Source organism: Equus asinus, chromosome 13 (genome assembly GCF_041296235.1).
Source record: "Equus asinus isolate D_3611 breed Donkey chromosome 13, EquAss-T2T_v2, whole genome shotgun sequence".
In the NCBI taxonomy this organism is placed as follows: domain Eukaryota; kingdom Metazoa; phylum Chordata; class Mammalia; order Perissodactyla; family Equidae; genus Equus; species Equus asinus.
The window spans coordinates 36,173,838-36,193,026 of record NC_091802.1 but is presented as its reverse complement, the minus strand read 5'-3'; the positions used below and the strand labels follow the sequence as shown (position 1 = coordinate 36,193,026).

At 57.7% G+C, this 19,189-nt stretch overlaps 1 protein-coding gene across 1 annotated transcript; it reads left to right on the top strand.

Annotated features, from left to right (window-relative positions):
• Positions 1-47: 47 nt before the first annotated feature.
• XYLT2 (xylosyltransferase 2) lies at positions 48-14,078 on the top strand. Its single transcript, XM_014833752.3, has 11 exons — positions 48-289; positions 6,703-7,195; positions 7,432-7,607; positions 7,905-8,107; positions 8,579-8,659; positions 8,857-9,073; positions 9,162-9,338; positions 9,594-9,856; positions 10,144-10,339; positions 10,995-11,328; positions 12,887-14,078. The coding sequence occupies exons 1-11, from the start codon at positions 155-157 to the stop codon at positions 13,207-13,209; spliced, it is 2,598 nt and encodes an 865-aa protein (XP_014689238.1). The 5' UTR covers positions 48-154; the 3' UTR covers positions 13,210-14,078.
• Positions 14,079-19,189: the final 5,111 nt, after the last annotated feature.

The following is a 19,189-nucleotide window of genomic DNA, read 5'->3' as shown; positions in this document are numbered from 1 at the left end:
CGCGGCGATTCGGACCCGCGGGCCCCTCCTCCGGCCCCGCCCCAGCGCGCACCCGGCCCGCCTACCGAGGGGGAGCCAGCAAGGTCCGCGCTCGTGCGCGCGCCCGCGGACGGGTTGCAGGTCTGGGCGCGCGCCCCGCGTCCCGGGCAGGAAGATGGTGGCGAGCGCGCGAGTGCAGAAGCTGGTGCGGCGCTACAAGCTGGCGATCGCGACGGCGCTGGCCATCCTGCTGCTGCAAGGCCTAGTGGTGTGGAGCTTCAGCGGCCTGGAGGAGGACGAGCCGGGCGAGGTGCTCCGACTGCCGGGCGGGCAGGCGGGCAGGCCGGGCGCGGGAGCGCGCGGGGTCCTGGCGGGGCTGCGGGCGGCCCCGGCTGGGGAAGTGGGGCACTGGCCGCGTGCGTGCCGAGCGCGGGCGGTTGCCTGGAGCGCGTCATCGGACGCCGGGAGCCCCCTTCCCAGTCGGGCCCGGGGACTGCGCGCGGGGGCGGTGCGTGACCCGGAGGCCCGGGCCGCGGGAGGACAGGGGACCGGGGTGAGAGGGGCGGGTCTTGGTGGGGTGGTTTACCGCCTGGGGAGCAATGAAGGTCAGGCGCAGGGAGCGGGGCCGGGAGGTGGGGCTGGGCCCGAGCCTGCTCCGAGGTGGGGTGCCCCAGGCCAAACTTTCTGAAGTTGGGAGGGGGCCGGGGGGGGTGCGCGCCGTGGGTCGAGGAGTGGGGCCGAGGGACCCCGGGCATCCTCGCCTAGCGGCGCCTGACGAGCAAGGGCCGGTGGGGAAGTGGAGCCCTGGGCTGGAACTCACTCCAGCAACTGAGGGAAAAGGGAGCGACCCCGAGGGAGAGACGTGGAGTGTCCCCGAGGCATGGCTGTCTCAGCCAGGGGTCTGAAGAACCTGTGTGGGTCTTCAGGAGAGGATGGCAGGGGAAAGTGAGCTGGTGAGTTGGCCTTAAGACATTAGGGAATTGGGGAGGGGGCCCCTCTGGCTCTAAGGGAATGGGGACAGCAGCAGCTGGTTTAGCAGAGCCCCAGGCCACGGAGCAGGGGCAAACCCGTCCTGCTCAGTCCCCAAGTCCCTGCCCCGTGGGTCTCACCCACTCTTGGCTGCTGTGGTTTTAGCTGGAGGCCCACATATGTCCTCCCCAGCGTGGTCAGGAAGGGTGCAGTGGGGTCTGGGGCCATCCTGAAAGGTCCGGGAGGATAGGCCAAACCCTGGCCCTAAGCTGTGGGGCAGAGGACAGGACTTCCCAGTCCTCAGCACCACCCCCTTGGTTCTGGTGCTCCTAGGATTCTAGGTCAGACGCTCTGCTTGCCATGTCGTCCTGGGTTTCTCCAACTGGCAGACGGAAGGCCAAGGTTCCCCTTCCTGCGTCTGGGCCGTCTGGAAGGCCGGGTGCGGAGACTGGGAGAAGAGCTGCTCTTGCCTTTTTTGGGAGAACCAAGCAGCTGGGATGGTGAGGGGAGCTGGAACAGAGTCACCTGAGACCATAAGTCCAAAAGGAGGTGGTGGGGGAGGCTAGCTCTGTGACATCCGAAGGGAGTGAGCTTGTTCTATGTGGACCAATAAGTAGGAGGAAGAGGAAGCGAGTGTTTTGGGCTCAGTGTAAGAAGACTCTCTGGGCAGATGAGACATTCTGAGATGGAATGGGCTGCTGAGGCAGTTAGGGAGCGCTCTGACTCTGGAGTATGTGACAGAAGCCTGTGACCACCCTGGGGAGGGGCATGGTAAAGCATCTGAGGCTTCTCAGAAACAAATGGCCCTGAGTGGCACGGCTCTGTGAGTCTTTGTTTGGGCAGAGAGATTGTCCAGGCCTCAAGGTCCCTGCTGCCCTGCCCACGGGCTGGGGTGGAGAAGTGGGGCAGTAGAGTGGTTGGGAGCCCCTCTCCCCTCTCCTCTGCTTCCTGGCAGAAGCTTGATAGGGGAATCCCTGGACTAGAATGGAAAACGATCCTTGATGACCTAAATGTTGTGCTGTCCAAGCAGCCACTGGTGCTTGGTCTCCCTCAGCAGCCACCGCATCAGACCTGGGTATTGCCAGGCAGCCTAATATAGTGCTTAGGAAGGTGGACACTGAGGTTGGACTGCCCCGCTTCACCGACCTATGTCCTATTCCAGCGCTGCTCCTAAGTAGCCATGTGACCACCGGCAAGTCACCCAACCTCTTTCTGTGTCCTCATCAGTATCCCCCCTCAAGACAGGGATAATAGCACCTCTCTCATTGGGTGATTGTAACGATTAAATAAAAATGATACCTGTGAAGTATTTGCAGGAGTTCCTGGCATATGCTAAGCCATCAGTAAATAACTCTGATTATCTCAGCTCTGCACATTGGGAATGGGATTCATTCCTTCATTTAATCATTCATTCAACAAATATTTATTAAGTCCTACTTTGTACGAGGCACTGTGATGATACTGGGAATAGAGAAATGAACAAAATAGACAAGGTCTCGGCCCTCGTGGGCAGACACTCTGCAGGGAGAGGCTGACAGTGAAAAGGAAATTCAGTCGAATAACAAGGGGGCTGGTTTAGAACAGATGGTCGGGTAAGGCTTCTGCAGGAAGTGGCCCGTGAGCTGGAGGCACCAGTCAGCCTGGGGAAGAGGCCGGCAGAGTTTGGGCAAAAGGGCCCGAGGACAATGGGCTTAGCTAGGGGCCTCTGAGGAATGGAAAGGAGGGTGTGGTGGTTCCCTGGAAGAGGGTTTAAGACTTAGCCCAGGGCACATCCTCGAGACTACAGTGAGGGGCTGGGGTTTTATTCTAAGTGCAGTGGGAGAGCACCGAAGGGGCTTAAGCAGTCATGGGATCAGATGTGCATTTAAGATGCACACTCCGCCCGTCTGTGGAGGGACTAGAGTGGAGACCAGGGATGCCCATTAACATCCAAAGAGCCACTTTATGGTTTTCAGAGCTTTCACAAACATTGTCTCACCGCTCACTTTAAACACAGTCTGAGAAATCCAGAGGTGGGGGGGTTTGGGTAAGCGTTGCTGTATTCGTGGTCTCCCTGGCTCAGAGAAGGGTTCTGAGGAGCTGCGGAGCCAGGAAGTGGCAGAGGACTTTGAATGCCTCCTCAGTGGGGAGGAGGGGGCCTCAGAGGCCGGAACGCATCCAGACCAGAGGTCAGAGGGCCAGTCCCCACCCTCAGTAGTCAGAGGGGACTCTGACCTCAGGGCACAGAGGGCAGCTCCTCTAGGGGCACAAGTATAGGGCCCTGCTGCTAATCATATGAACATGCCTGCAAGGGGCAGAGGTGGGGGCTGGCTGCCCACTAGGGGACCTCCCTCCCGTTCCTCACTGCTGCCTTCTAGTTCCCCAGCCTCCTCTGGGGTGTCCTTCTCAGGGTCAGCAAGCTCCCTGCTGCAGTGCAGGGCACCAAGATGCCCATCTCCTCCCACATCCTGTCCCCCACCACAGCCAGCCTGGCCCTGTGCCCTGTGCCCTGCCCTCCAGACCAGCTTCCTGTCTCGCTGATACTGGCTTCCATCCTGAGAGCCCCCAGCTCCTCGCCATCTCTACCCACCTAAGCTCGAGAATGTCTTTCTCTGCCCACTGTGTGGCCAGGTCAGACATCACCAGGTTGATGTACACTGCACTCAGTGGGGCTGCCCAGTTCTGGGTGCCCTCCCCAATGTGGATATAGAATGGGGTCTGTTGCTTCCTCCCCACCCTGCCCTCCCTCCTGCAGGTGCCTCTTCTCAGATGGAGATGGATGCCCTAGCTCTCATTGCACACCTCTCAAGAGATTAGAGGGCTATGCCAGGCACAGAGGGCATGGGTGCTAGGGTGTAGGGGTGGGGCTCTGGCCTTAAGGCAGCTGTCAGCCTGACATGTGAGGTGCCTGCTGTGCTCTGACAGAGGAAGGGAGGAAGGTGCTAGGCGAGGAGGGGCAGGGAAAACTCAACCCAGAAGAGTCCAAAGCGTCTGAGGGTCTTGAGCCCTCTCCTGAGTTCGCATTTGACTGTTTCTCCGTCCACTTTCAGTAATAAGAATAAGGATGGCGGCACTGAATGCTGAGCCTGCACCCAGAGCTCTACATTCATTCATTCATTCAACAAATATTTATTGAGTGTCTCCCATTGCCAGACATTCAGTGAACAAAACGACAAAAAGCCTTGTCCCCGTGGAGCTTACATCCTTGAAGGGGAGAGACACAGAATAACAATATATTGAATACAGTAGAGGATGAGCGAAGGCATTGAGTGCCATAGAGGAAACAAAGCAGAGGCGGCAAGAGGGCTGGAGCTTTAAGTACAGTGGTCAGGGTCTTACTGAGAAGATCCCATTTGAGCAAAGAATGGAAGAAGGCAAGGAATGATCTGTGGGGACATCTAGGGGAGAGCATTCCAGGTACAGGGCACAGCGAGTGTCAGGTGGGATGGAGGGATACTGAGAAGGCCATTGTGGCTGGAGAAGAGTGAGCATGAGAAGAGGTTGGTAGGAGATGAGGTCAGAGAGGGGCAGGGTGGCGGGAGGGGGCAGCCAGACACAGCTCACACCACCTTTGTAGGCTCCTGTAAGGGCTTTGGGCCTCGTCCTCAGAGGGGGTGCCGTGGGCGGTTTCCAGCAGAGGGCTGGTGAGATGGGCCTTGTTTTCCCAGGAACGCTGGCTGCTGTGATGAGAACCAACTACAGGGAAACCAGAGTAGGAGCAGGGACCCCAGGCAGAGGCAGGCAGTGATGGAGGCAATGAGATGTGATCAGATTCTGGATGTATTTGGAAGGATTTACAGGGGATGGGTATGAGGGAAACAAGAGTCAAAGATGACTTGCAAAAGTTTTTGTCCTGGACAACTTGAAGGATGGAGTCGTCATTGACTGAGATGGGGAAGACTGCAGCAGACGCTGGTTGGGGAGGAAGCTCAGGAGTCGCTTTTGGACTTGTGGGTTTGAGAGGTCTATCAAGCTCCCAAGGGAGATGTCAAGGAGGCTGGCAGTTAAATACCTGAAGGTTCAGGGGAGCAATCCAGGCCAGAGAGAGAAACCTCTGAATAGATGGAGTTTAGAGACTGAATGAGATCTCCCGGGAAGTGAGGACAAGGAAAGGCCCCAGGGTAGCCTTGGGAGATAAGGAAGGGTCAGCCAAGAAGACTGATAAGGAGAGGCCAGGAGGATGGCGTCCTGGAAGCCAAATGAAGAGGGCGCTTCAAGAAGAGGCTGTGGCCAGGCCAGAAAGGGACTTGCCCTCGGGTGGTGGAGGGGAGGCCCATGAAGTGGTTTACAGAGAATGGTGAGAGGAAAGGGGGCAGCTTATGGAGACAGCTCTTTCCAGCTGCATTATCTCAGGCTCTCTTTCATTTGACACTGACACTTCTCTCCTGTATTTTACAGCTGAGGGAACACACTCAGAGACGGTGGGTACCTGCGGAGGAGTGACAGAGCCCTAGTCATTCCAGAGTCTGTCACACTATACCTCTTGCTCCTCCATGCTTTCCACATCTCACCCACCAGACACCAAACAGATGCCCTCGTGTGCACTGGGGAGATGGGGCTGACATGAAAGCCTCTCCCCAAGGAGCTCAGTCTGCTAGAGGAACGTCCCACTTGGGGCAAATAGGCTGGCTTCCCACGAGGGGACTTGGAGCTGGATCTTGAAGGATGGATAGGATTTGGTCGGGCAGGGAAGAGGGGTTACCGCACGGGGACAGGGAAGGCTGGAGAGAAGGGTAGGGTGTGTATACACACTTTCAAATGTAACCGGGCCATCCAGGGAAGCACCTGGGTTGAGAAGAGGCAGGAGGAGCCAGGAAGCAGGGTGTGGCAGCTATGGAGGTACACCACTCAGGTTTCCCTTCGAGAGAGAACCTGCTGGGAGTAGCATTACTGGCCAGCCTCCAGCTGCAGGTGCCTTCAGGCTCTGCCTCAGCCTTCTAGCCACAGCCGGGCTCTTCCTGGGCAGCTCCCAGCCAGTGACTAAGTGTGGTGGTGGTACAAGGGCTCGCATCCACAGGCCGTCTTTGCACCGGCGTTTCCCATTAGCTGGCCAAGGCTTTCTCCGAGCTGAACTGTAGTCTGAAGCTCTTCCTTTCTCCCTGTCCTTGCACAGGTGTCAGGCCTGCATGGTGGTCCAGAGGCTTTCCCTCTGATTCCTACTCCCGCTCCCCCATCATGCATAGCTGCTACCCCCTGTGAATCTCTTGCATTCTGACTCTATCTCAGTCTCTGCCTCCCAGAGAACCCAGCCCATCCTGGGGTCTCAGATTGCATCTCTGTCCTCCCCACCAGGCAAGACCCCTTCACTCTCTTGTGGCCTCAGCACTCCCACATGGAAATGCCCTCATCAGCAGAGTGCTTTCCTTCTGAAGAACGCTGCCTCTTTCCAGCCAGGCCCGGGTCGGAGTGCTGGGTGGACGCTCTTGTATCGTCTGCAGGGTCTCTGCACCTCTCTCTTGTGATATATGTGGAAATTCATTTTCCTATCTGCTGAAAAAGAAAGTCGTATCTGAATCCAAAGCACAAAAGAGAGGCAGTGTCCTGTCATCCGTGTGATAGTGGGGATGTGGATGCGATGGTGCCATGGGGGGAGGTGACGCTTCCTCGGCCGGCTGGTCAGGGAAGCTCCCTCTGGAAGTGCTGTTTGTGCAGAATCCTCACATGAACAGAACTTCTGGGTAAAGATGGCAGGAGCCCCTGGGCCTGAGGCCAGCAGGGAGCTAAAGGAGCAGGAGGAGAGTGCCCCAGTGACCTGTGTCTGCCTGTCTTTTACAGAAAGGAAGGCAGAGGAAGCCACGGCCGCTGGACCCCGGCGAGGGCTCCAAGGACACAGACAGTTCAGCTGGGCGACGGGGCAGCGCAGGCAGAAGGCATGGGCGCTGGCGGGGCCGTGCCGAGAGCCCAGGTGTACCTGTGGCCAAGGTGGTACGGGCAGTAACCAGCCGGCACAGAGCCAGCCGGCGGGTCCCGCCAGCCCCACCCCCAGAGGCCCCAGGCCGCCAGAACCTGAGTGGGGCAGCGGCTGGGGAGGCGCTGGTTGGGGCAGCTGGCTTCCCACCACACGGAGACACAGGGAGTGTGGAGGGTGCCCCCCAGCCTACTGACAACGGCTTCACCCCAAAGTGTGAGATTGTGGGCAAGGACGCGCTGTCTGCACTGGCCCGGGCCAGCTCCAAGCAGTGCCAGCAGGAGATCGCCAACGTGGTGTGCCTGCACCAGGCTGGGAACCTCATGCCCAAGGCTGTGCCCCGGCACTGCCAGCTGGCTGGTAAGACACAGGCCTGGGCGGAGAGGTGGCAGCCCTGGGAGGTGGCATGGCAAGGATCCTCACCCCCATTTCTCAGAGGATGAAAGCTCAGAGGGGCCCACCTCCCTGCCCAAGTTGGTGATCAGTGCTGAGTCGCAGATGCAGAGCTGGGACCCAGGACCGTCAGGCTCCAAGTCCAGGGTTCTTCCTTTGGAAGGCAGGCGGCCCCCTCTTCCCACCTTGTTCTCTACTCTCAGGGAAGATGAGCCCTGGCATCCAGTGGGATGAGGTCCAGGCCCAGCAGCCCGTGGATGGCCCTCCGGTACGAATTGCCTACATGCTGGTGGTTCATGGCCGCGCCATCCGCCAGCTGAAGCGTCTTCTCAAGGCTGTGTACCACAAGCAGCACTTCTTTTACATCCATGTGGACAAGGTACTATGGGGAGGGCTGGTGAGGAGACCGTGGGGATCTGAGTAGAGCAGAGATCCAGAAGGTCACAGACAGAGAGGGTCTCTCACCCGCTCTGGTGGCCCAGAGACCGGGAAACAGGTCCAGAATGGGGGAACAGCCAGCACGAGGTGACACGGCTAGTTAGGAGCTGGAGCCTTGGCTTCTGCTCTCTCCATTCCATGTCACTTATATTCTGTCCTGGGGTTGGGGTAGAGTGGGGAGGTTGTAATGCTGGGGGTCCACCTGTGGCTGCTGAGCGTCCCCCTCTCCCCCTTGCAGCGCTCCAACTACCTGCACCGCGAGGTGGTGGAGCTGGCCCGGCAGTATGATAACGTGCGGGTGACGCCCTGGCGCATGGTCACCATTTGGGGCGGGGCCAGCCTGCTGAGGATGTATCTGCGGAGCATGCAGGACCTGCTGGAGGTGCCTGGCTGGGCCTGGGACTTCTTCATCAACCTCAGTGCCACCGACTACCCAACCAGGTGTGGGGAGGTGCTCTGAACCCTCCAGATGGGAGGGGGGCCATTTGGGCACTCGCAGTTGGAGGGTCCTGATGGATTCCTACACTGCTCCCCCCATGCCTCCTTCTGGGATCCACACAGCCCAGATATGGTCCCTTGGCCCCAGCAATGTTTTAGGGGAGGGGTTGGTGAAAGATGATCTGGAGATTGAGAGTGACCAGAGATGGGGAGGAGGAGGAGCCAGAGGTCTGTACCTGGGGGTGCTGGGTCAGACAGCAAGGGGTGGAGGAAGGATGAGGTGGTCTTCCTAAGGCGTCTCAGGTGCCCACCACTCCAGAGCATCAATTGGGGGTAGGGCACGAGGCCAGGACAGCTCTCTGTGAGAAAGGAAGGGGCCTGGGGGTGAAGGTAAAGAGTGCTGGAGGGAGTCTGTTCTGGGCCAGTGACTGAGCAACCCCCTTCACCACTGCCCACACCCCGTTCCCTCTCCAGGACCAACGAGGAGCTGGTGGCTTTCCTGTCGAAGAACCGAGACAAGAATTTTCTCAAGTCACATGGCCGGGACAACTCCAGGTGAGGGAGTCGGGGAGGAGGCCTTGGCCCTGGGGTCTCATCACATCCTCTCCCACACAGGGGGCTCGGTGGCCCAGGCCCTGGGTTACAAAGCCTCCAAACCAATCACAGATTGAGGAGTGCTGCTTCCCAGGCAGATGAGAGAGCCTGGACCCCACCTAGCACAACCCTCAGCCATGGCGGTCTGCCACCAACAGGTTCATCAAGAAACAGGGCCTGGACCGGCTCTTCCATGAGTGTGACTCACACATGTGGCGCCTGGGTGAACGGCAGATCCCAGCAGGCATCGTGGTGGACGGCGGCTCTGACTGGTTCGTGCTAACGCGCAGCTTCGTGGAGTATGTGGTGTACACAGATGACCCACTTGTGGCCCAGCTACGCCAATTCTACACGTACACACTGCTCCCTGCTGAGGTGGGTGGCCTGGGCCCGCACCAGTGCCAGGGAGGGCACATGACGGGGTGCCCACGGCTCACCCTCCACCCTGCCCTGCTGTCTGCAGTCCTTCTTCCACACGGTGCTGGAGAACAGCCCAGCCTGTGAGAGCCTCGTGGACAACAACCTGCGGGTCACCAACTGGAACCGCAAACTGGGCTGCAAGTGCCAGTACAAGCATATCGTGGACTGGTGTGGCTGCTCCCCCAATGACTTCAAGCCACAGGACTTCCTCCGACTGCAGGTGCTTCCCCACGACCCCCAGTGGCTGCCCCTTGCTAGCTTTTCACCATCAGCTTTCCAGAGTCAGAAAGGATTCAGGGTGGGCTAGTCAGAGAATCTGGGGGCCTTCCCCTGGAGCCGCCCTCGGGGCTCTGGGCAACAGTGGCAGCAGGAAGAGCCCAGGAGGCTGATCTCTAGGAAGTTCTGGGAGGGTCCCCCTCCCCTGCCTTGTGCTCTGGGACTTCCAGACCCCTTCACCCTCCCTGCCTGTCTCCAGCAAGTCTCCAGACCCACCTTCTTTGCCCGGAAGTTTGAGTCGACTGTGAACCAGGAGGTACTGGAAATCCTGGACTTCCACCTGTACGGCAGCTACCCCCCCGGCACACCAGCCCTGAAGGCCTACTGGGAGAACACCTATGACATGGCCGATGGCCCCAGTGGGCTCAGTGATGTCATGCTCACCGCTTATACTGCCTTTGCCCGCCTCAGCCTGCGCCATGCTGCCACCGCTGCATCCCCGCTGGCCACCCCACTCTGCAGGTGAGACCTCCTTCTGACATATTGCAGGCCCTCGGGGTGTGGTGCCCCATGGGGAGGCCAATCAGAAAGAGACAGCCCTTGTCCCCAGGGAGCCCCCAGTCTGAGGCCGGGAAAAATGGAAATAAAACAAAGACAGCAGGAGCCAGGCACATAGGTGCTATGGGTGTGAGATTTGGGGCAAAGGAAGCACCTGGGGATGGGACTCCCCAGAGCCCCCTTCCTGGGACTCCAGGCCAAGTCAGGTGTGCTGATGGCATCTCCCTTTCTCCCTGCTGGAACCTTCTTAGGTTTGAGCCCAGGGGCTTGCCGTCCAGCGTGCACCTGTATTTCTATGACGACCATTTCCAGGGCTACCTGGTGACACAGGCGGTGCAGCCCTCAGCCCAGGGGCCAGCAGAGACGCTTGAGATGTGGCTGATGCCCCAGGGGTCGCTGAAGCTGTTGGGGCACAGTGACCAGGCCAGCCGGCTCCAGAGTTTGGAGGTGGGACAGGCCCTCCCCTTGCTTTCTCCTGACCCCCAGCAAGACTCAGGGTAGTGGGAAGAGAGGGACAGACACCAAGGGAAGGGTAAGGACCGGGTTAGGCCTTTCAGGACTGGGTTCCTGGGCTCTTCTTTCCAGTGATGCAGCCTTGGCCATGCCCTGTGCACGTGCCTATCAACCTCGCATGCGCACATTGAGGAGCACCTCACTTGGGGCGTACAGAGGACATGCAGTGTGCAGGGAGGGGACTGTAGTTCCACTACAACACAAGCCAGTCTTCTAAACTACAGGGATTTTCTTCTAGAGGGACTTGGATGTTCCATTCAGGCCATAGGTTAAGCTTCTGAGTGTCTCCTTGGTCTCTTTCTCAGAGGCCTTGGCTTCATGTGGGGATGGTCTCTGGGCAGGGCTTCAAACCTCTCTGCCTTACTGTCCCCATCACTGCAGAACAGGTCAGAATGGGAGCCTACAAGGACTCTCAGAGCTGGGAGAGAGATTAAAGAAATCCTAGTCTGAGCACTACGTTTTGTAGATGGGGAAATGGAGGCCCAGAGAGAGACAGTAACTAGCCCGAGGTCACAGTGAGTTAGAGGCAGCATCAGAGTAGAGAGGACTTTCCCGCCAGGCTCCTGCCCAGCTGCCTCCCTCCCTACAGGTTGGCACCGAGTGGGACCCCAAGGAGCGTATTTTCCGGAACTTTGGGGGGTTGCTGGGGCCGCTGGACGAGCCTATGGCCATGCAGCGCTGGGCCCGGGGCCCCAACCTCACAGCCACCGTGGTGTGGATTGACCCCACCTATGTGGTGGCCACGTCTTATGACATCGCAGTAGACACGGAGACTGAGGTCACGCAGTACAAGCCCCCACTGAGCCGGCCCCTGCGGCCAGGGGCCTGGACGGTTCGACTGCTTCAGTTCTGGGAACCCCTGGGTGAGATCCGCTTCCTCGTGCTGCCCTTGACCTTCAACCGCAAACTACCTCTCAGGAAAGGTAAGGATCTTTCCCAAATGATGCCCAGAAGCCGAACAGAATAGGATTTGCCAGGCAGGTGACCCCAAGAAGCTGGCCATCAGAGCTGACCCCCATCCCTAGAGGAGGGGAATGGGAAGGGTGGGGCTTGGTCGTGCAGCCTTAGCCTCCAGGACCCTGCACTGTGGTGCGGGAAAAAGGGAAGCTTTGGAGTCAGGGAGACGCAGCTTTGGAACAGAGCTCTGACACTTCAGTTGGACTTTTATCCTTGGCAAATTACTTGTCCTTCCTGAGCCTCAGTCTTATGACACATAAGTAGGAGTAATACAACAACCACTGGAGACCTCCTGGGTGCGTGGTACACAAATCCACTCAAACTAGCTCGAGTCAAAAAGGGGAAATTATTGGAAGAATGTAGGGCTCTCCCTGAGAACCCAGGAAATGTCTCAGGTCTCACTGGGAACCAGAAGTGCTGTCTCTTTCTCTGGGGCCATCTTGTCCCTCGTCCTGTCCTCTCTCTCTCTATGAGCCTCAGGCTCTGGCCTCTCAATACATGATACATGGCTTCTCAGTGCAACAGAGACTGATGAGGGCCTCTTGGTCCCCAAGTTCCACGTTCTTGAGACAGCAAATCTGACTGGCCATCCTAGTCCATTGCATAGTAGGTGGGCAGGGTCACATGACCCTCCACCCACTTGCCTGAGGCTAAGGGAGCAGGCTCTGAACACAGGTATAGGCTACAGGTTCCCACACGGGGGGCCTAATACAGGTAACTACCCCTGAGGAGATATTAGGGATGAGTAGGTGGGTAGAAGTGGCTGGTATGCAGTAGGTGCTCAAGAGGTAGGTAGATGTTTCCTTCCTCCAGCCACATCCTATCATGGAGAAGGTAGGTGAGAGCAGGGGTAACCCAGAGGAGGATGAGGTACTGGGGGCCGTGGCAGATCTAGAGCAGGAAGCCACACCCCTGCTCTCCTAGGACTGTCTGATGAAGGAGAAGGGGAAGAATGGAGGCAACCCTTCCAGCAGGCAGGTATGGAAGCTGAGCCTTGAATGAAGCTGGACCTTTGCAGACAGAGAAGGGTGTTTCAAGCTGAGGGGGCCAAGTTGGCAGGTGTGTGGTACATGAGGAAACAGAGGGCGGAGGGGAGTAGGATGCAGTAGAGTGGTGGGAAGGAAGGTTGGTGAAGCAAGCAGGCCCCCACGGCTGGAAGGCCTGAGTCCTAGGCTTCTGACGGCTCTGGGAACCACTGGGGATGGCTGAGAGGGCCGTAGGTAACACAGACTAGACCATTATGGGAAGGTTACCTTAATTTCTAAAGCACCTTGAAGCCACTGTTTTATTTAATCCTCACATTGGGAATTTAGGGCTTACTGTCTTGATTTTATAAAATTAACAGTTTTCTAAGCACAGAAAGTTCCATGACCTGGGGCTACCCAGGTCACAGGTCACTCAGCAAGATGTGACTCAGTGGTTGAGCTGGAGCAGGAACTGGGATGCCCAGACCTGACCCCCAGGGTCTGGCCTTCATGGAATCAGTTGGGCAGGGCACGCTTACTGTCTGCTCCGCACCCGCAGATGATGCCAGCTGGCTGCACGCCGGGCCACCCCACAACGAGTATATGGAGCAGAGTTTCCAGGGCCTGAGCGGCATCCTGAACTTGCCTCAGCCAGAGCTCGTGGAGGAGGCCGCCCGGCGACACGTGGAGCTCACAGGCCCCGCACTCGAGGCCTGGACAGATGGGGAACTGAGCAGCTTCTGGTCTGTGGCCGGACTGTGTGCCATGGGCCCCTCCGCCTGCCCCTCCCTGGAGCTCTGCAGACTGACCAGCTGGAGCTCTCTGTTCCCCGACCCCAAATCAGAGCTGGGGCCTGTCAAAGCAGATGGGCGACTCAGGTAGCAGGGCCCCAGCCAGCGCCTCCGGAAGACCCGGAGAATTGCACCTTAAAGAAATGGAGGGTGTCCACCCCCCACAGGCAAGAACCAGAGGCCCAGGCAGTACCCCCATGTCAGCCATCAAGAACCCGCATAGACGGCAGGAAGGCGGGCATAGTATTTACTCCTGCTGATGGCTCTGCTGAGGACCAGAAGTTGGCGGGAATGTGGGGAGAAGGGCTCCAGTTTCCACACCCCGCTCTTGCTCACCTTCTCCTCCAGTTTTGTTTTGTTTTTTAAGGAAAAGGGGTGGTGGGGGGAGGAACTGGAAACAAAAGATGTGCAATAGGGCTCACAGCAGCCCCAGGAAGTGGGCCATGGCTCTGGGGAGCAGGGGCCTGACCAGCCCATCTGCTGTTGCCCTGGAGGAGGCTGGGCCCACCTCATTCTTCAGGGCCTCATCCCCCAGCCTGGGCGTGTGGTGCTCACGGCTGAGGCTCTGCAGGGGTGCAAGTGCCGTGCCAGGCTCCGAGGTCTGGAGAACAGGTGATTTGGGGGAGCACTGCAGAGCTGGACTCTAGCGGGATAGCCTCCCCTCTTGTAGCCAGGGGACCGTAGAAGAGGGGGTGGGGCTGGCTCTAGGGTTTTCCGCATACCCTGCCCCTTGATGGGAAAGGCAGGGCACCAGGCCTGCTGAGACCAGTGCAGGGTCTCCCAGCGACCCAGAACTGCAAGCAGGGCCTGGGCTCCCGCCTTAGTCGGGGGAGCCCTCACGAGCAGCGTGGGAAGAAGACTCTGTCAGGGCTCTCAGAAGAACCTGGAGCAGCATTGTGCCTGAAGCTCAGTGTGAAGTCTGAAATATGCAACAGAAGAAATATATCTCTATCTCTCTAAGCTAAGCCTCTGTGTGTTTCCTCCTGGGTGTCAGGGAGCCATCACTGTAGGACCTTCACCTAAGTCTTGGCTGCGGGCCAGCCCAGTGACGTAGTGGTCAAGTTCACGTGCTCCACTTCAGTGGCCCGGGGTTCACGGTTTCAGATCCTGGGCATGGGCCTATGCACCATGCATGGTTGTGTCCCATATACAAAATAGAGGAACATTGGCAACAGATATTAGCTCAGGGCCACTCGTCCTCACCAAAAAATAAGTAAATAAAAATATATAATAATAAAAGTCTTAGCTGGTATTTTGGCAGCTGTGAGAGGATGGAGGTCTCATTCCCCCAGAGTGAGAACAGTTTAGAACCCATCCAAGAGCCAGATGGGACGCAAGAACCCATCTAATCCAGCCCTCTCTTTTTCGGAGGGGTAAACAGGCCCACAGAGGCTCAGAGACATCCTCATCACCACCTAGTAGGCCAGCAGGAGAGCCAGCTGAGTTCTTGAGAGTCCTGACCCAGCCACGGCCTGGTGGTTACCGTTGGTGCTTGTCCCTTTAGGGGCAGGAACAGCGGGGGCTGGGGTCCCTGGCCACTGCCCTAGCACCTTGGAGGGCCATGGTGGAAAGGTTCATCCTGGCTCCCTCCTTTTCTCAAGCCCTTTCTCCCTCTAACTATCCTGCCATTGTCAGCAAGGGCTCAATGTCACCTCACGCTTTGCTTAGTGTGGAAGGGAGAAGAAGGTTTCTCGGCCCTTTAAAAGCACCCTATCAGCCAGTCACAGTGCTCCGATCAGCTCAGCCTGGGGAACAAAGGGCTCAGTTCTTGCCCAGGATGCCACATGGCAAGTTTTCCTAGTTGCCAGTAGAGGGCACCCTTGACCACCAGTAACAGCATTGGGTTTTTTGTTGGTTTAGCCACTGTGCTGACGGGGCATGCAGTATCTCATTTATTCCCCACAGCCAACAACAAAGGGCACTTTTATTATCTTCATTTAGCACATCAGAGAACTGTGAAATGATGAGCCCCAAGTCATAGCTATTAGGTGGTGGCAGCAGGCTTCAGACGGAAGCAGGAGGCCTCCAGGCCACTATCACTACATTCTCCTGCTTTCCTAAGGGCAGGTAACCAGGAAGGGGCTAACAGCAAGAATTCCAAGGAAGAACAGTGTTTGGGTTCAGGGGCTAAGATGACTGTTTATTCTAGCTCCTATTTTAGCGAACATCTGAAGCTCTACTCTGCTTCTCCAGAATTTTTTTTTTTACATCAACTCAAGTCAATGAAAAGAAAAATTAATCTCTGCATTCAGCATATTAGGCACAGGCAGTAAATATCAGAACACACAGACTCTGCTGGCTAAGGGCTCACAGACCAGCCTGCAGGTTTAATCCGGGCTGTGGCTATGCTATTGTTGGGTTAGCACAAGTTATCAAAGCCCTCTTTTTTGAACCTAGGCGGGACATGCGCTGTTTCAGCCTCTGCCATTCCCACCCTATCACCCCAGGTCCTAGTTACTCATTACTGTCACCTGCTGTGAACACTTTGCGTTTGCACTTTCAGCCCAGTGGATGTGATCCTCACAGAGGGTTCAGAGTTAATTGGTCTGAGATGGCAACCCAACAGTGGCGTGGGTTTAAAGCTCCCCCCGGCGATTCTAATTTGCAGGCCAGTGGGAGAACTAGGAAGTCCAGCCCCACTCCCACTGCTCTGGCGGGCCCTCTTGGCCCCATGAGTTAGAAGCACTGCAGGACCCGGCTCCAGGACTCCCGATAGGTCCAGGGGGTGGGCCTGGCAGCAGGGGCCCTCCCCTCCCCTCTCTCTGTCCGGGTCACTGAGGCAAGCGTGAGTACGGCGTGTCTGCTGCCGGAGGTCCCCACCCTCATCTTTTTGTAGGGGAGCTCAGCCTGGAAGCTTGGGCTTTTTGAGGCTTCTTTGAAATCCTCCCCTGGCTGGGCCCCTGGGGTCAAGATCAGGATTCCGGGCAGGCGGATGTGGGATGGGGATGGGAGCGGGCCGGTTGGGGCAGGCTGGGCCCCTGGAGCTGCACACTAATTCCTTTGCAGGGAGGGGGAGAGCCTGGGCAGAGAGGCTTTTGTATTTTGTGGCCCTGCACGTGCCCAGTTTCCAGGGCAACCATGGACACCTCTGTTCCATTTGAGGTGACAAGTCCAGAGACAGCCAATTGGCATGTGGAGCCCAGTTACCTGGGCCAATGGGAAGTGGAGGGTGGCAGAGTTGGGCTGGGAGGGGAGCTGGGACTGAGAAGTGCAGAGATCTGGGCAAGTTGGAGCTCCCCTGGCTGTCTCTCAGTTTTAGTGGAAGCAGAGCCTGTTCTCCTGAAGATTCTAGGGGGACCTTTGTGGCTGCCAGGCCTGCAGAGGGGACTGCCATCTGGGGGACACTAGGTCATGGCATAGAATTGACCAGGACAAGCAGGGGCAGAAGCCAAGAACCTGGAGAGCTGCCCACAGATATCCTGGCCCTGAATGAAGTTGCCCCTCTGGGCCACGGTTCCTGGATTGGGGGGTGACCCAGTGTTGAGGGAGAGCCAGTCCTGTGGCCCTGCTGGCTGTCCCCAAGGTAGCTCAAGGCTGATGTCCTTTCTTGGCACCCCTCTGCCACTGATGCTCCACGTGCAGAGATCACCATGGACAACAGCCTCCTAGCCATAATTGTGGCCACCGGTAAGTCCCTACTGCTGTCCGAGTCCCAGGGTTGGGGCGGATGCACCCTTGGCCCCTTACCATAGGCCAGAAGCCCAGCCTCCTCTATAGGGTCATCCAGAGTAAGCCACTTGGGAAGAATGCTGTGTATGGTCAGTATAGGATCCCTGAGGTCCCTTCCCTGCCAGGTTCCATGATGCCACAGTCTAGGACAGCAGGAGGGGCTGGACACAGGAGTCTGAGTCCAGACTCTCGAGCCCTCCGCTGCCTTCTCAGATCCAGCATTTCTAAGGGTGTCTGTCCTGCCACAAGTTCCTGCCCCTCCCTTCCTAAGTATGTCCCTCTGTAAATTCCCTCACACACATGCCTCCTTCCCTGGGCTGACGGAAGAGACAGGATAAAGCTACTCCACTCTCCCGCACAAACCTCTCCCACAGGGAGCTGATGCAGCAGCACAAAGGGAGCTGCCTGCGCCTCAGTCTCCCCTGCATGTCAAGCTGACACCAGACCCAGCCAGGTCATTCCTACCCAACTTCTGGAGCCGAATTCCAACCCTGGGGAGGGGAGACGGGACTCTGCATGCCAGACCCAGGCTGAACCCGGCTGTGCCCCTTGGGGGAGGGTAGTTTCATCCCTGGTGTTCATCACAGCCATCCTGCTGCTGCTGCTGTACCAGCGGGAGCCCCAGTGCTGCCAGGTCCTCTGCTCCTGCCACTTCTTCCGGAGCCCCAGCCAAAACGTAAGCACCCCTACCCAACAACCCCTTCCCTTCATGGTCCCCTAGCCCAATCCCAACAAAGGGGCACCTGCTCTCTGACCAAGAAGCTGTTTCAGTATGGAAGACGCCTTTGGAATCTACTCTATGACAGACTCTACATCTTCCAGCCTGGGTTCCCTCGGGGCCAGGGCAGCAGTGTGCAAAGAGTTAACAACATCCTGGCCAGCCTCCTCCATGGCCATTGTTAAAACAGGACCCAGTGCTGGGAGCTGCGGCTGAAGACAATCGTCTTTTCCCAGCTCTCCAAGCAACTGGAGGCCCACCGTCTCCCTAGTTCCCAGGGGAAGGCTCAGAGCCCCGACTGCTGGGAGGGGTGGTGGTGGTAGGGGTATTGTCAGTCCTCTCCTCAGGGATGGGGCACCATATGTGATCCTGGGTACAGAAAGCAAAAGAAATCTTCTGACCTGCAGCCTCCCCAGGCTCTGATCCCTGCAAGTTGGGGCACCAGACAGAGGATGGAGAGGTGGGACAGGAAGAGGAGGTTTTCTCTGACTCTCCCCACAAAGGTCATCAGAGCTGGCTGCCAGATCATGAGAGAATGACTAGTGGCTAGAAAGGAGTGGAATCTCTTTATACCCAAGTGCATTTCTGAAATGAGGATCTAAGCTTTGTGCCTTGAACTCGATAGTGAGAACTAAAGGGATGGGGAGAGGGACATGGGGACAGAAATGGTTTGGGCTTTGCTCTCTTGCTTGCTGACCCTAAATGCTGAGCTCCACTTTGAGTTGTCCTTCATAACTCCCAGGACAGCCCCCCTCCCTACCTCAGCACCATGGGACACCCCACCGAGGTCCAGGCAGAAAGGTGCCGAGAGTCTCGGCGGATGCAGGTAAGGGAGGACCCTTGGGGCTGCCACCTGGGAGTAGGGGGAGAGGTGTGTGCTGGCAGCCTAGTGTGGCTAAGAGAAGGATGGGAGGAGGCCTAGAGAGACTCGGAGAGGAGGAGGGCCTGTGGTATCACTCTGGGGAAGAACGTCCAGATGGAAGTTGGAGAAGCGTCGTGCATGCCTGCCTGGCTCCCTTGGCTTTTCTTGGTCACAGGGCTATCCCCAGGGGCCCGAGGTATTCTGTGTGGGGCTACCTAGCAGTTACCAGCTGCCCCTGTGGCAGCTGGCTCGCCTGCCCAGCTATGAGAGTGTTCGAAAGAAGGATCGGCAGCAGCAGATTCACCAGCTGATTGCACAGCGCTTCAGACTCTGGGCCTGCAGAGAGGTGAATGTTCAGCCCTCCCGGCCTTGGGTGCCTTGGAGAACTGAGCTTTTTTCATATTATTCTTTTTACACATAATGCCCAATTAGAGTCCCTCGGGCCAGGACAAGGAAAGGGCCACTGATGGAGAGCCCCAGGATTTGGCTGGAGGCCCCACTTCTCCTCTTTGGGTGGAAGGAAGGATGGCAGACACCAGCCCAAGGAGGCCTGCCTTGCAACTCAAGATGGGCTCCTGCAGAAAAGTTTCCATGGAGCCAACAGCTCTAGGACTCAACTTGTTTCCAGAAAGGACTGTGACTGGGGGAGAGGAGAGATAGGAAGCAGCAGTCCAAAGAAGGGGCAAGTGTGTATGGGGGGTGTGGGGGTTGGTTAATGCCTTTGCTCTGCCCTGCAGCTGCCACCGAGCTACGAAGAAGCCCTAAGGTCACTGCCTGCACCATCACCCAACCGTGGCTCTGCTCACCCACCTCAGGAAGCAG

Excerpts from the sequence above, each read along its gene's own strand:
- XYLT2 (XM_014833752.3), top strand. The coding sequence starts at position 155 with ATGGTGGCGAGCGCGCGAGTGCAGAAGCTGGTGCGGCGCTACAAGCTG. Across the intron at positions 8,660-8,856 it reads CATGGCCGGGACAACTCCAG|GTTCATCAAGAAACAGGGCC; the intron begins GTGAGGGAGTCG and ends TGCCACCAACAG. Across the intron at positions 11,329-12,886 it reads CAAACTACCTCTCAGGAAAG|ATGATGCCAGCTGGCTGCAC; the intron begins GTAAGGATCTTT and ends CCGCACCCGCAG.